At 39.0% G+C, this 13,010-nt stretch overlaps 1 protein-coding gene across 1 annotated transcript in view; it reads left to right on the top strand.

The window, feature by feature from the left end:
- FREM2 (FRAS1 related extracellular matrix 2) overlaps nt 1–13,010 on the top strand; it is a 158,926-nt gene that overhangs the window by 82,261 nt on the left and 63,655 nt on the right. The window contains exons 3-4 of the mRNA XM_068425504.1: nt 8,677–8,823; nt 11,080–11,310. Coding sequence (XP_068281605.1) covers nt 8,677–8,823; nt 11,080–11,310 — 378 coding nt within the window. The remainder of the gene's footprint in view (nt 1–8,676; nt 8,824–11,079; nt 11,311–13,010) is intronic.

Genomic DNA, 13,010 nt, shown 5'->3' with positions numbered 1-13,010 from the left:
CAAAACATTCTAATGGTGTATTTTACATATCAGGTTTACTTATGCGTTTCACTTATGCAAATAGTTTTTCTATATGAAATTGAGGCAGTTTTACAGGATATGCCATTTCTGATGATCATAGCAGAGAGAATAGCATATGATGTGCTGCCTCAATGCATTGAATAAAGAACATTTATTATGTATTTTATAGGAGGGGGTTTTTTAATACTTTGGCAGACAAAAAAATTGCTAGAGACCTTTGCCTTTTGAACCCGGAGCTAGAATATACTGACACAGTATGTGAAATCAGAGGTGTTGAAACTATGTGTCTTGAGCTGAACATAAAATATCTTCTCTATATTTACTCTGACTAGCAGAATCATGTAAGATTATATGTTCCTCCTCTAGTATGGCAAAAAATATGTTTATACAAACCACGAATAATGACCAGCAAATATTGTGGGGATCGAAAAACTTGGAAAGTGCTAAGGTTGACAGGGAGCTTCATGGCTAAAGAGAGAATAATGATGTTGGGGACTAAGATTTCTGCATTTCACATCAGATTTAATTTCTAATAAAACTGTTGAGGTAACTTTATCCTGGTGTATATTAAGTTAAGTTGGCTTGGCACAGAAGGAGGCTAATCAGAGGATGAAAAAATGGAACAGATGTCTAAAGGTGGATGATTCCCTTTTCTTGCCTCTTTCTGTGTCTTTGTTTTCTCTTCAGGTTGAACTCAAGTTCAGGAGTGGGTTTCCTTTTTCAGATGCTTCATGTACCTGCTGCAGTGAGGAGATCCATAGCAAGGAGAAGGATAGAGTAGTGCCGATTTCAGTAACCTTGTCTGAATGAGGCACCCAGTAGGGTCAAATATTTTGAACCAAAGAAGAAAGACTGCAGCTCTTGTAGACATGCAGACACATCAGCAAGCAGTAGCAGAACATGGAAAGAGCTGGCAGAAGAGGGAGGAAACATGATTAGTTAAGATATCTTGCTGTGGTTTTAATTATGCCATACAATGATTCCTGAACTGAGGGTGAACTGTTAATATTTCACAGTTGCTCTGGTTCTCCTTATTAAGATACTTTTGCAGTCTGTTTAGGAAGCAAAATAAGAAGAAAAAGGAGAAAAGACCAATAGTGAACATTTTAAAGAAACACTTCTTTCTTAAAGCTTTATTTACTCGTTGTTTTTTTCCTCTGTCTTTCTTGGTTTTAATATATGTTCTTTGCCCTGGAAGAATTTATGGGTTAGGTTTTTTTCCCATTAAACAACCTCCCCTAATGACTAAAGAGAGCAGACATGTTGCACCATAAAGCTATACAAGTACCAGACAGCTGTGTGTGTACAGACATATTACCGGCAGTCCTGGTTAACTGGAGAAGTTCCAGCTGACTGGAAATTAGCAAATGTAATGCCCATCTACAAGAAGGGCTGGAAGGATGATCCAGGGAACTATAGGCCTGTCAGCCTGACCTCGGTGCCAGGCAAGATGATGAAACAGATCATCCTGAGTGCCATTACACGGCACATGCAGGACAATCGGGGCATAGGGGCCAGCCAACATGGATTCATGAAAGGCAGGTCCTGCTTGACCAACCTGGTCTCCTTCTATGACCAAGTGACCCGCTTAGTAGATGAGGGCAGGGCTGTGGATGTAGTCTATCCAGACTTCAGTAAGGCGTTCGACACTGTCTCCCACAGCATCCTCCTAGATAAACTGGCTGCCCGGGGCTTGGATGGGTAGACTCTTCGATGGGTTAAAAACTGTCTGGATGGCCGAGCCCAGAGAGTGGTGGTGAATGGGGCAAAGTCCAACTGGCAGCCGGTCACTAGCAGTGTTCCCCAGGGCTCAGTTCTGGGGCCGGTGCTGTTCAATATCTTTATAGATGATCTAGACATAGGGATTGAGTGCACCCTCAGCAAATTTGCAGATGACACCAAGCTGGGTGGGAGTGTCGATCTGCTGGAGGGTAGGAAGGCCCTACAGAGGGATTTGGACAGGTTAGACAGATGGGCCGAGACCAACAGCATGAGGTTCAACAAGAACAAGTGCCGGGACTTACATTTTGGCCTCAACAACCCCATGCAGCGCTACAGGCTGCAGGAAGAGTGGTTAGAGAGCGGCCCGTTGGAAAGAGACCTGGGGGTGCTGATCGACAGCCGGCTAAACATGAGCCAGCAGTGTGCCCAGGTGGCCAAGAAGGCCAATGGCATCCTGGCCTCTATTAAGAATAGTGTAGCCAGCCGGTCTAGGGAAGTGATCATCCCTCTGTACTCAGCACTGGTGAGGCCGCACCTTGAGTACTGTGTCCAGTTCTGGGCCCCGCACTTCAAGAAAGATGTTGAGGTATTGGAGCGAGTCCAGAGGAGGGCGACCAAGCTGGTGAAGGGTCTGGAGGGTCTGACCTATGAGGAACGGCTGAAGGAGCTGGGGTTGTTTAGCCTGGAGAAGAGGAGGCTAAGAGGTGACCTTATTGCAGTCTACAACTACCTGAAGGGAGGTTGTAGTGAAGTGGGAGTTGGCCTCTTCTCCCGGACAACTAGTGATAGGACAAGAGGACATAGCCTCAAGCTTCGCCAGGGGAGGTTCAGGTTGGACATTAGGAAGAATTTCTTTACAGAAAGGGTTATTAGACATTGGAATGGGCTGCCCAGGGAGGTCGTGGAGTCACCATCTCTGGATGTGTTTAAGAAAAGACTGGACATGGCACTTGGTGCCATGGTCTAGTTGACAGGGTGATGTCAGGGCAATGGTTGGACTCGATGATCCCTGAGGTCTCTTCCAACCTGATTGATTCTGTGATTCTCTGTCATATCTTGTGGACACAAAGAGTCTGTGTGTCTATGGTTATACAGGTTAGGCACTCTTTAGCTGATTCATCTCTGGCTGATTATGCCATGGATACCACGTAGGGAAGCCAATATCAATATCAAGATATGTCAGTTTCTGATGTGTCAATAAATGAACACTGTGGTGTAGTTGTAGGCTTTTGTTTATGAATTAGGGTTCTGGGGTAACTCCTAAGGACAGCAGAGCTATAATCAGACATTCTTTATTGAATGCCCTTCAGGTCGCTGGTGCTCAAGAGACATGATTTAATGACAGAGATATGTTTTATACTGTCTTAGAATCATAGAGTTGTTTTGGTTGGAAAGGACCTTTAAGATCATCAAGTCCAACCATTAACCTAGCACTGCCAAGTCCACCACTAAACCATGTCCCTAAGCACCACGTCTATATGCCTTTTAAATACCTCCAGGCATGGTAACTCAACCACTTCCCTGGGCAGCCTGTTCCAATGCCTGACAAACCTTTTGGTGAAGAAGTTTTTCCTGATATCCAATCTAAACCTCCCCTGGCGCAACTTGAGGCCATTTCCTCTCGTTCTATCACTTGTTACCTGGGAGAAGAGACCAACAACCAGCTTGCTACAACCTCCTTTCAGGTAGTTGTAGAGAGCTATCAGGTCTCCCCTGAGCCTCCTTTTCTCCAGACTAAGCAATCCAAGTTCCCTCAGCTGCTCCTCATAAGACTTTGCTCTAGACTCTTCACCAGCTTCGTTGCCCTTCTTTGGACTCTCTGCAGCACCTCAATGTCTTTCTCATAGTGAGGGGCCCAAACCTGAACACAATATTCGAGGTGCGGTCTCGACAGTGCCTTCACATAGCCCCAGTGATCTGTGGAAAGAACTGGAACTAATTCTTTCCTTCTCTGAGCTCTTTGCATCATGATATAAAGTTCTGACAATCTAATCTGTATTTCTCATGGAGGTTTTATATCTTTTTAAATATGTCTGAGCAGCATGGTTAGAAAGATAAATGCTTAAATGAGAATATTAATTTTAATATTTTTCCCTTTAACTGGTTTACTGACCAAGTCTTCTTGCCCTTCCTCTTTTATTCACGTTGAGGAGCTGAAACTGGAGTTTCTGGAAGACTTGGTCTTTCTAGGAATTTCTGGTTTGATGACATGAGCAAAAATAATATATCACTGTTTTCTGACAGGTGACCAATTTGCTGACAGGACTCCTATAAGGACTGATTCTAGGTGACATCCATCTTTGACTTTTCATACTCAAGCAAACCTTTTCAGAGGGTAGTCCTCATCAGCAGCCTCAGTCAGTCATGAAGTCACTTTGTGACCCACCTTACTCTAAATCCTTAACTTTAGCTCCTTACGAAGTTTTCGACTGTGTCTCACAACTCTTGCCATCTCATTTCTCATGAACGTCTCACTGCACCACATCCTGTCTAGCATCTTCTGATTTAGCGCTGCTGCATTCTGATCTCTGGCAAAATTCAAGAAACAGACTTTCATGCATCACTATAGCAATGTCTTGTCAGCCACGTCTCACTGATAGATAAGCAAAGTTACTTTGGATTTACCTCATTGTAGCACGTCCCTCCTTCCTTTTGTTTAGTTTTAAAAGCAGTCTAGTAATGGCTTCCCTCTCCAAACTTCTGATGTATTTGTATTACAAGCACTTGTCTGGGAGAGGAACAAAAGCAGAACTGTCATTGAGGTATAGTACCTTAATTATTTGCTTAGCAGCTAAATGTTTGACTAAGCCCAAGGGAAGTGCTAGTAAGCAATGCAAAATTCATTTGCCTATAGAAATGTTCTTGTAGGACAGATAATTAATTTAATAGGGAACCAAATTAAGATGGCATGTGCAATTTTATTTCTGATATTTTATAATTTCTGAAAGCTATATTTTTTACAGACATTATGTTTGCATAGTGCTTGGCTCTACTATGTTGTAGAAAAGGCCCAGTTTCGTCTAGTTCAGGCATGGTGGAATTCATCTTACCCAGCATTAGATGACTATAAGAAAAATGTCTACAACCTAACTGGTCATGACAGGCATCTTTAACAGCTGCTGAGGAAAAATACATGTATTTCTGCATATTTTGAGGCACAGCTAATCTCATTCTAAAAAAGATGCCTTATAAAATGCCTCTTTCCTGGTTTTGGCTATAAAGACAGCTTAGGATTTCTAGCTCAAAAATAAATACCTGAAGTTAGATAAGATGTATCATATGCTTCCTGCTCTATTGTGTCAGAGGCCTGTAATAATTATAGTAACAATAGTAACAACAACAACAACAACAACATTGGTTTTATTCTTTGGGTGACATTGGACCATGAAATGGCTTGTATAATTTAGGAAACATTTCTTCTAAACAGAAAAAGCACAAAGTGAAGAAGTCAACGTCCAAAATATCTATATTAATTTCTTAAAATTCTAAATCTGATAGTTTTAGCACTGCACATTCTAAAAGGTGAATAATATGTATTTCAGGAGCAGAAGCAGACCTGTAGAAATGGAAGCTTGCTGGAAGCCCCTTAGAAATAATACTTTTTTGTTTGGATTTTTCTTAATCTAAGAAAAAATAGAAAGAAACTGCTGAAAGCAAGAAATAAGTGGAATTAAGACAATATGAAATCTTTCATATTGCCTTTCTTGTGCTTTTTGCTTCCTAAGTTTCATCCTCTCATTAAGTTTCTAACTCAGTATAGTTCGACATTTTCCATAGCATCAGTGACAGTAATGAACTGGTTTGGTAGTTGGCTACTGAAACTTCTCCATGTGACTGTTCCTTTTTAACAGCTGGGATTTTTTCTCTTGTATATTACTTTTGATATGTTCAGTAGTTATGTGCAAATACATATTATATTTAACGTTGAACTATTTAAGACACTAGAGATGAAATGTAAGAGACCTGTGTGTAAGCAAGCTGTAGTTTGTGTGCCTGTGTGCACGACTTGTTTAAACCATTAGTTCTTTGGGTAGTAGAGCAAATGATGCCAGTATTCCTATTCCTTTCCATCCCATGGCTGGAATCTCTTCTGTCTAAAAAGATACAAACTCTGCTAGAAACTTTTCCTTCAGCTGGGGGATTTCCAGTGTCTGACATTCTGATTTCTAGTAAGCTCATGCAGCAGTATTTTTTCTCAGCAGTGATACTAATAGGTTCTCTCTCCTCTAATTGGCAGTCAATTTTCATTCCTTTTATGTCTTAGAAACTTTTATCCCTTTGTCAAATTATGTTTAAATTGGGCAGTGTTTCAGGGGTGGCAGACAAATGGCTGTTCTCACTAGATTAAAGAACAAGACATATTCTATTGCGTTTGTCCCAAGAAACTAATGGGAAGACATAACATATGGCTAACCTAATGTAAGTGCTGGTATAGCCAAGCTATAGTTAGTGGTTTTCTTGTGGTGTTCATTACAGTTTTTGGTATGTGCTATTGCAGCCTTTCCCTTTGTCGATAACAATAGAGATCAAAAGAGCAGAAAGAAGCAGGGCAAGGAGTGTAGCAAGATACTCCAGTGACCATTTCCCTCCTTTTGTTTACATAGTACCATTGTCTTTATGTTAGATTACACAAGTATGGTTGTTTTTTTCTAGTATATAGGTCAATAAACAAATATAGAGGCTTATCTTTGAAGCGGAGTGGAAGCATATGGAAGGGCTGCCTAATTTCTCAAACAATAGAATGGAAGAAACTGGAAGAGGAAAACCAGCCTCCATATGACCCTTCCTCTGTCAGTTAAGCCATGAGTGAACTGAAATACTTAGATATGTTTCTCTGCTCTTCAGAGGAATTACTTTATTCACTGGCTTGTGTACACAAGTGTTAATTTCTAAAGGGAATTCCTTGCACATTTCAGACAGTTGTTACCTGAGCAAACCTTGTTCTGTAGCAGCACCTTCTGGGAAGGAAATCGGACTACAGCCTCGCATACAAGCCAGCGTTCCCAGAAGACAGTTGCTGAGTGAGCATCTGCCTTCAGTGAGCTGAATAGGTTATTTTATTCTTGCTATGGTAATTAGAGGATTCTCCGGAGTAATAACAAACACATCCGATAGGGTTATATACAGAACTTCATTTGTCATGCCCTTTTATCTGTGGCATCCAGAAGCCCTACACTGACAAGAAATGCCTTTTTACTGTGGAAAATCAGTGAACAGATGGAGGTAAACTCTACATGAGAAAGTAAAGCTATGCTATATTTTATCAGAAATGTGTTAATCTAATTTGAGATATTCAGTCTGTTGTGCAAATACTTGGTTTATAGTCAGCGAAATGGGGGCGAGCTCCTTTCAGCTATTACCTTTCCAACTGAAAAAAAAAAGTAGCATTTTTAACAGGACTTTATAATGCCATCTGTTTGCGTTTGTTGTTTCTGGATTGCTTTTTTAGACTAAGAAGAACTCTGAGAAGCCTGCCATTTCAATAAACACTTCCTGCTGTTTTACAGTTGTACAAATCCCATTAATTGTAGACACAACAGCTTCATTTGTGCTGGGAGCGAGAGATTAGGCTGAGACACGCTCATATTTTAGACTGGTGCTTAGTCTTTTGCAGTGGCAGTTAAATGGTTTCCGTATCATCCCCTCCAAAACTTCCTGTATTCCTGCATTGCTTTGGCTTCAAAAAGAGGAGCCTAATTCTGCTGATAAATATATGGGCATTTTTGTTTGAGGAGGACTGTGAAGGTTCTTCTGATTGTTGTAAGAAGAAATAGAGTCTTCTACTTAAGGACAATGCTATCAACAGCCGCCAACCAGAGACGCTGACTTGGTGCACGTTTCCCTAGCTGACTGTACTGATTGCTGTATTAAGCTTTCAATTCCCAGTGTTGGAGTGCACAGAAACCATCCAAGTTCAGTGAGACTGCAGGGAAGTGTTATGCTACTGCTACAGTAGAGACCTTGGAAAAGATCCCTGGAGTCTTTCTTCACCAGGAGCGTGTTGCTACAGTTGTGCCTGTGTAAAAAGAACTGTGAGGACATCTTTTGGTCTATTGAAAATTAAGTCTCAAAACACATCTCAGCAGCTTACTCAGTTGGGGGCATTCATCATATCGTGAAGATAGGTCGTTGCAAAATAGTTCAAGAGAATTCCAGTAAGCATTTGTATCTCTAAGTCCCCTTAGGTGACACAGGCAATCATATTTAACTCAACAGTTACAAACATGTAAGCTTAGGAGGGCATCAGCATATCTATAAACTGTGGCATGTATCAAGGATACTTAATCTTGATGAAACCATTTCCTAGTAAGATGTGAAAGCTGTTCCTAGAATCACACAATACTGATGCATAAATTCTAAACCAATAAGAGCAGAAATTGTTAGATTTAGTGAATAAAATACTGAGTTTTAGAAGCAGACTGCGTGGATAAATGCAGTCTAAAAGATGGTAAGTATCATTTCCAGTCTCTCAAGATAATAAGGGTTTTCCAGTGCTTCTGGCAGTCTGATCATATCGAGGAAGCTATGTGTGATGTCCTACATTGTGTGTTATTTGGAAATACCAATACAGTTCTGCAGAAGCTTGGATCATCCATAATTTTTGTAATTTCTAGAAAAGGCATCCCAGGTATATTTTGATTAATTCTTGTTCTTTTTCCCTTGAAGAATAAAGAAATGAGCATGCCTTGGAATTAAGATAACTAGTTTGTATGCATCTAAGATAAAATTTATTCCTGTATGTACCAAATGTATCATGGTTGAGTTCTTTACTTGATATTTCTTAATTTAAAGTCTTTAAAATCTTTGGATTGTAATGTCCAGCTAAGATACAGATCTTACCTAGGATACAGGTTACATTAACCTCAAAAGACGAACTAGTATTTAACAAAAAAGAAAAATGAATAAATATATCTTTCTCATTTTGTTTTGCAGGAGGCAACAAGCTGAAGAATCAACATTTTCGCCTAAACTGGGCATGGATCTCCTTAGAAAAGGAGTATTATTTAGTAAATGAAGAATCCAAATATCTTGACATTGTTCTTAAACGGAGAGGTTACCTGGGAGAAACCTCTTTTATAAGTAAGTTCAATTTTAGCCTTATCAAGTGCTTCTATAAATCACTGGCCAGCTAGCTGATAAAATGTAGCGATACAGTTATATCAATACACCTTTTAATGGTATTTTATACTAAGCAAGCTAGATTCAAAGGAGTATATTTATTTATTAAAGCAAGTATCTTTTGTTATGCTAAGTATATGATTTCTTTAGTTACATGATGAAATTTTCACTTTTTTTTGTCATCTTCTGCAATTAATTTTTGACTTAACAACTCACGACCCAGTCATTCTTTCTTTGATTTGATTAATAACGCTGTTGTATTTGTTTCACAAAATACAGTTCCTGTCCAGATTTTATTTTTCCTGTAATGAGAAAATACAGTTGTAGCAATTGGAAAGACAACAATAGATATATATCACTTTGCTGGAAGGCTATTATGAGCTGGTCTGATTAACAGCTATGAGCATTAGGCTCGTTTTCTTCAGTCAGTGTTGGCAGTCAAGTGAGGCTGATACAGGTGTTGAAAGCTGTTTGCAGTGTCTGGGGAGTGAAAAGGTGAAAAAAGATTGTGTTTTCACATTTTGCAGCCTCACACCTGACGCTAGCTTCTGGATCTGTTCCTTTTCTCTTCCTAGTGATGCATTTGGACCTAGGGAGCATTATCCTTGTACAGTTTCATGTCAAAACCTATGGTGAGCTTACACTGCTGAGTAAAGGCACTCAATTTAAAGCTGATTTTGCAGAGATATGTAAGCATTTACTTGGCTTGGAGCACAAGCTCATACTTAGAAATCAGGTTTCTGTTTAAGTCTCTGAATAAGAATCTGAATTTCAGGTAGGGAGATATAGTTAGGCACTAACTAACTGGATCTAACTTAAAAGGCTCTTTTTTGAACAGTGAACTAACTTTGATAATGTATTTCTTTTAAAAAAGTAAAAGAATAAAAGAATTAAATGCAAAGTTAAGGATGTGTGATTTAAATTAATTACTGGTACTGATTAACAGATGCTGATTTGACTTCTGATCCTTCAAATAGAGTGTTTACAAAATTTTCTGCCTATGGATTCAAGTTCAGTTTCTGAATTGAGCTGACTCAAAATCCAGCAAAAGCAGTTTGAATAACTTGCTTCTGACTACTTTAATCCTGCAAAATGCAATTACAGAGTTGGAAAGAACATAAAAGATATGGGCTAAGATGCTTACTGGCCTTTCGGGTCCACGTGAAGAGCCAAAGGGGCTGAACAGTTACGGAAGTTATGTAAAATATTGTCTATGACTTAGGAAGAGGCACAAGCAGGAAGCAAGAAAGGCAAGGTTTCTAGGGAAAGGTTATATGTTTTAATACATTAAACAATACAGTTGGAAGAAACAGGCAGAGAAGGGAGAAGTTTTAATTTTTTTCTGAAAACCTAAGAAAGATCTTTAAGATTTGAGTGGTACTGTGGGGGTTCAAACAGAGGCTGAATGCATGAGTTGGAAATAGTTCTGAAGGACTAATTTCCAGGAGGGCCTGTCAGACGGCCTTAACCTGGGAGGGAAACGCCAATGAAAAGCCATTTTAGAGCAGCCTGGATCTGAGGCTGTAAGATCTGTGCTGTCTCAGTGGGGTGAGCAGTACTGGATTTTGTCCCTTGGCTTTGCAGTTTCAACTTGACTTGAGTTTTATGATTGTCATTATCCAAACACTGAAATAAGATTATAATAATTTTAAAAAATGCTTATTGTAGTGGGAATGACCACAATGGTTCAGATTTTACATCTTATTTCATCCTTATTCTGTATGGTTTACCTCTTTGTGTCTTTGGTTTTCCTTAGCTTTCCCCTTGAAAGCTGAACTTTCCAGGTGTGTTTTTGTTTTTTCTAAGAGAAATAAATATTTTTGAGGCTTTCAGGCAGCATGTTACTTAGATGTTCTGGAACAGAAGAGAACCCAGAATGTTAAAGGAGGGAGGAAAGTATCTGTTGGCCCTTTTGGGCATCCGTAATTGGATTATGGAGAAAGGGAAACTTGACTGTGACCTCTGAGAATGTAGAGTTTTTCTAGTAGTTACTTTTGCTTTGGCTAATTCTATCCAAATTGCCTTTCATAATCTTAATTTATGTGCTTCCACCTGTATGTGTGACACCAATGTAAAATTGGTCAAGAGTAACAGAGCTGACTTGAACACTCTCAAGTTGTGAAAAGTATATTTTTCTAAATCCTTTTTTAAAGATGACATGATAAGAGAAAAGTTACAAGTGATATTTTTAATTACTTGAATTTCTGATTTTGGCAGGTATTAGCACCAGAGATGGTACTGCCAAGAAAGATAAAGACTTCAGAGGAAAAGCCCAGAAGCAGGTGCAGTTTAATCCTGGCCAAACCTTAGCTACATGGCGAGTACGGATTTTGAGTGATGGTGAACATGAACAGTCTGAGTACTTTCAAATTGTCCTTTCTGAGCCTGTCATGGCAGTTCTGGAATTTCCTGATGTATCCACGGTGGAAATTATTGATCCAGGAGATGGTAAGAACCCTTCCAGAATTGTACTGCCAATATGTGCATATACCAAAACATAAACTGGAGGGCAAATGCTATGAGCAACAGTGGATAGTAAAGCTTACCTTTCCTCAGAATATTTCTGAAGACAGACTTGGGCATTGGGTAGCTGTTTGTCCTCCATCACTTTAAGTGATTCATGAATATGTAACTAAGGTAGCATGCTTTGATGAAATACCCGCATTTTTCCTATGGTATATTATTTCTAGGTTTTTTGTTTTGCTTGGTTTTGTTTTCATTTTAAGTATAATAGGTTTTCGGTTCAATGTGTTTGCAAACAGTGTATCTCCACAGGTGGCTGGAAGTTGACTTGATTTACTCTGCCACGATAATTCATGTGGGAGAGGATAATACAGGGAAGTCCAGGCTGGTTGGTCCGAACAAGTTTGGGTCTTGGAGCAGACTAGTTGCATCAGTTAGGCCTTAATATCAAGCTGAGAAGCTCACTAAGGGTAAGGTTCACTAGAGCAAGTACAGCACAACCTGTGTCAAGAACAAATACAATTTTCATTAAATGTAAATGAAGAAAGAAGTTGATTTAAAAAAAAAAAATGTAGAATGTAGAATGTGCTCTGGTTGCTTTGCTTTTCAGCTGCATCCAGACACTTGAACCCATGGGCCATGGTCACACAAAACTGACCTTAAGGAATTTTTCAAGTATTGGACAACTGTAACAGCTTTCTTTATGTAGTCTTCCCTAATTACCATTTTAAGAGGACTGGGCAGGAAAACTCTCAGAGGTTTCTTAGTTCCTAGTTACAAATGCAAGTTAAACCAGAGGTTATCTGACATCCATATTTAGTCACTGAGAAAAACAGTGCTTAACTTGAAAAGCAGTATGTATGAGAGAAATTACTTGAAAATGTGTTAAATCTCTCTGTTTTCTATGATCAGTGAGATAGTACAACTCAAGAAAATTGTCTGAGTCTTCTTAATGCCAACCATAGTTTTTTCTATTTCTTATATTAAGATAAAATTTTTATAGTCCCAGAGAATTCATAGTAATTATACATAAAGTGAAGTTGCAAGGCACAACTGCAAATTAAGGAATATCTACAGCAAAAAACATAGACAGACCTTTTAGGGGAAGGACTGGGTTTCCTAGTCATCTTTTAAAGTGCAGGGTATAACAAGTTCAGATACTAACTGAATAGGAACCATCAAAAGTTTTATTCTACTTCCAGTGAAAATTAATTTAAAATTAATTGATTTGAATGGTGTAGTCTTAGCACCAAAATAGTGAGCTTGTTTGGAAAGCTGTACCAGTCCCTTGGTGTATGGGACGTTAGTTAATGCTTTATTCCAAGAAGACGTTGCATAAGGATGTGTTTTCTTATACTAGCTGAGATGATGTAGATCATTCTCCTCTGAGCTTTTATGTTGTTCATAAGGTCTGTTAAACTTTCTTAGTGTCGTTTTACTCCTAGTTGGATAATTGTGAGAGAGACAGGAAACAGAACAAATCAGATTCCTGCATTTTTTTTGAAGGATAGATTTTTTCATTTTGTCTACTTAATTATAAAGGGAGAAATAAAAGGAACGATTTTTTTTTTTAGTGTTAACTTCTGGTTTACTTTAAAACAAAAAGGTAGGGATTTTGTCTTTCTCACGCTGAATTTTTGACTTGCTGGAATAGTGAAAGTGTTTAGATCTTATCAAACCTGAAT

This window comes from Nyctibius grandis, chromosome 2 (genome assembly GCF_013368605.1).
Source record: "Nyctibius grandis isolate bNycGra1 chromosome 2, bNycGra1.pri, whole genome shotgun sequence".
Lineage (NCBI taxonomy): Eukaryota > Metazoa > Chordata > Aves > Nyctibiiformes > Nyctibiidae > Nyctibius > Nyctibius grandis.
This window is presented reverse-complemented; position numbering and strand designations above follow the sequence as displayed.